General features: G+C 41.0%; 1 protein-coding gene across 1 annotated transcript; it reads right to left on the bottom strand.

The window, feature by feature from the left end:
• On the bottom strand, positions 318–1,187 carry LOC109832392 (cold shock protein 1-like). The gene is made up of 2 exons (XM_020399775.1): positions 776–1,187; positions 318–683 (listed from the first exon to the last, which is right to left on the bottom strand). The coding sequence occupies exons 1-2, from the start codon at positions 1,057–1,059 to the stop codon at positions 485–487; spliced, it is 483 nt and encodes a 160-aa protein (XP_020255364.1). The 5' UTR covers positions 1,060–1,187; the 3' UTR covers positions 318–484.

The following is a 3,445-nucleotide window of genomic DNA, read 5'->3' on the forward strand; positions in this document are numbered from 1 at the left end:
ATGTGGCCCAACCTACTCGATTTTAGATTTGATTAAAGTTGTCATCGATTCAGGTTAGGATCAGAATGCTAACCACATGGTCTGGTTAAACAAATTTTATGTTTATCAAGTTGGGTGGTTATCTTGAATATCTAAAGGATAAGATCGATCGGAGTGTAATCCCACGGTTGTGATTAAACCATGATGGGTAGGGTTAATCATAAATATCTATATAAAGGGTGGGAGTCCCTCCTCTCAACCATATGCAGAAAAAGAGACCTAATTCCCATCATTGGCTACGGGGGGAGAGAGAAGAAGACTTCCATTATTTTCGTCAGTGAACGGTAACTCTAATCTAAATTTTCTAGTTCAATTATTCATGTCTAGATCGTTATATTATCCAACAATATAATAATCCCTATAACATTTATCAAAAACCAACAAACCAAACAAGATTCAGAGACCAAAAGGGTTAAAAAAGAGATCTTTCACCCATTCATCTCACTTACGACCGCGGATTCTGGCAATCCCTCGCAAAGTGCCCTGCCTCTCCACAGCTGTAGCAAGATCCACCGCGGCGGGCCTCCTTCGTAACTCCTCCCGCCACCCTCCGCTGCCGCTGCCCGCGAAGTCTCCTCGCCATGTGTCCAGTCTCACCACAAACTGTAACAGGCACCGGCACGCCTCCGCCTCCGCCATAGCCACTGCACCGCCCCTCCCCGCCACGGACCTCCGCCAACCGTCGCCGTTGTACCCGTACCCGACGCCACCTCCATAGCGCACGCCGCCGCCTTACCCACGCGTCACCGCCGCGCCACGGCGGTCCGTCGTCTCCCTTGACAGAAGATCCTCCAGGTCCGTGACGCGACGGCCTTGGCCGCGGCCAGTCGTCGCAGATGAGACTCTAAACTCGACAGACTCGCCGGGCCGAGAGTGCGCATATCCGTCGCGAGTTGACGCATGAGCTGGTGGACGAAAGAGGTCCCCTTGGACTCCGTCATCGGGGGTGATGAAGCCGTAGCCCTTGATGGTTTTGAACCATTTCACGGTCCCCTTCGATCGCTCGCTGGATTGAGCCATTGGATTCAGAGGATCGAGAGGAGAGGGAAGCGGTGAATAAAACCCTAACCCTAGCTTTTTTCGAGAAAGCGTGAAAGAGGAGAAAACCCTAGGTTTGAAATTCTTTGGATCGAGGCCGAGGTATTTAGGGCTGTTTGGTTGATGTATTTGGTATTAGGGGTTGGGCAGAAAGCCTGTCAAAAATGCTCTTTTGGCAGGCTTTCTGTTCAACCCCTAATGCTAAATACATCAACTAAACAGCCCCTAGGGAACGGAAACGTGGGTATGGGCGAAGGAGAACATGAACCATTGGATCGGATGTGGAATCTGAAACGTTGGATTTTGGGGAAAGGACAATCTTGTCCATACATGCGGAGAGCAAGGCTTTTTGTTGAGGTGGCATTATGCTTATTTTTTTATGGCTGAATAAATAGTACTACTGTCCTTTAATGTTTCACACTACTTTCTCACTTCTCGGGTGGCACTAGAGACACACATTGTGCCACACCTTGGTGCACACCCTTCTCTTAGCTACAGTGCAGGGAGCCCATTTGAGATTTATTTAAAAATCTCAAGTGGACCATCTGCACTGTAACTGAGAGAGGAAGGTGTGCCCCAAGGTGTGGCACAAGGTGTGCTTCTAGTGTTTTCCTTCTCACTTATAACCCCTACTTGTATTTAGTACTAAAAAAATGTTCTAGGATTTTTTAAACTTGAATCTACTCCTCTATACAAATGGGAGAACCCAAAATTCACTATTTATGCTACAGTAATGCTGTAGTCGCATTTACTGTAGGATTATTACTGTAGCAAACAAGAACGTGACAATGCAATTTTTTTTGAAAAACGTCACTGTAGCACAGGGGGGTGCTGTAGCATTTTTGAAAATTACAGTGTCATAAATGGGTTTCTGTGGCACTTCAAAAAAATCACTGTAACATTTGGAACCGGGATTACTGTAGCAAGAAAAAAATTGATATGTCGTGTTTTGCACGGTGTTCACACTAGTTAGATTGTATTCGGAAATACATGTGATTCTTTTAGGTCGTTTTCACATGAACATGATGTCTACTAATGATTGTTTTGGGAGATACGTATGTACCGGTATATAAAGAGTTTTCTCTGTAATTCCTATGTGAATGTGGGCAATGAGAAGCATACTTTCTTGGCTTGATAAATGGATTGGGAATTCTATTTTGGCCTTATAATTTCCTGCATTATTTGCCTTGCTTTGAGTCCAAGAGCCACTGTTCATCTTATAGGCCATCACTTGATTTAGATCGGACTTCGATTACTCTCTTTACAAGACAGTTTACTATTGATTGATTTAATCTTGCTAATATATTTTTCAGGAGATAAGACGTTAAAGGAGCCAAAACAATGTTCCGGAGGTGAAGCAATTACATAATGAGATTTTCAGGCCATTTTACAAGGGTGGCACTAGGGGCACACCCCCAACCACAACCTCAACCACACCACATCTCTCATTTACTACAGTACACCGGGTCCCACTTGGGATTTTAAAATTTTAAAATCCCAAGTGGGACCCGGTGTACTGTAAAAAATGAGAGAGGGGTGTGATTGAGGTTGTGGTTGGGGGTGTGCCCCTATCATTTTCTATTTTACAAGCAAAGGAATGAGGCTATTCAATCTAACACTTATTATTTGATATTTTTCTCAAACGTCAATAAATTTTATTTTGAGAGATTTGTCCTGGCTTATATTCATGCTGGGTATTTACACAGTTTGCAAATGCGATATTATATATCTAAAATATCTATGCTTTTATTTAAATTACTACTGGTATTGCATATTTCTTACTATATGTTTTCTGTAGTCTGGTGTACATTTGAATGCCAGTAGGACAGTAAATTTTACATTGAGTGCGTTTTATGTGCGTATGTCTATTGGCTCTAATGTTTGGGCTTGGGTAAATAGGCAATTAAATAATGTAGCAAAATACGACAATGTTATTCCTTTATTTTAGCAACAACAAAAAGAAACTAATGAAGCAAGTAACGTTATGGATAATATACAACGTATGAGAGACGTAAATTAATAATGTAATTTGTAGACTGTTGTTTGATGTTCATGTTGGGAATTTAACATAATTGGAATAAGTAATTGTACGATGTTTTTTGTTTTTGTTTTTGTTTTTTTCTTCTGTTGATGAAATGATTAATAATATGATTTGTTTAAGTTCGTTTCTGCAAGTAACGTTATGGATAATATACAACGTATGAGAGACGTAAATTAATAATGTAATTTGTAGACTGTTGTTTGATGTTCATGTTGGGAATTTAACATAATTGGAATAAGTAATTGTACGATGTTTTTTGTTTTTGTTTTTGTTTTTTTCTTCTGTTGATGAAATGATTAATAATATGATTTGTTTAAGTTCGTTTCT

This window comes from Asparagus officinalis, chromosome 1 (genome assembly GCF_001876935.1).
Source record: "Asparagus officinalis chromosome 1, Aspof.V1, whole genome shotgun sequence".
Taxonomy (NCBI): Eukaryota; Viridiplantae; Streptophyta; class Magnoliopsida; order Asparagales; family Asparagaceae; genus Asparagus; species Asparagus officinalis.

Excerpts from the sequence above, each read along its gene's own strand:
- LOC109832392 (XM_020399775.1), bottom strand. The coding sequence starts at position 1,059 with ATGGCTCAATCCAGCGAGCGATCGAAGGGGACCGTGAAATGGTTCAAA. Across the intron at positions 684-775 it reads GGCGCGGCGGTGACGCGTGG|TGGCTATGGCGGAGGCGGAG; the intron begins GTAAGGCGGCGG and ends GGGGCGGTGCAG.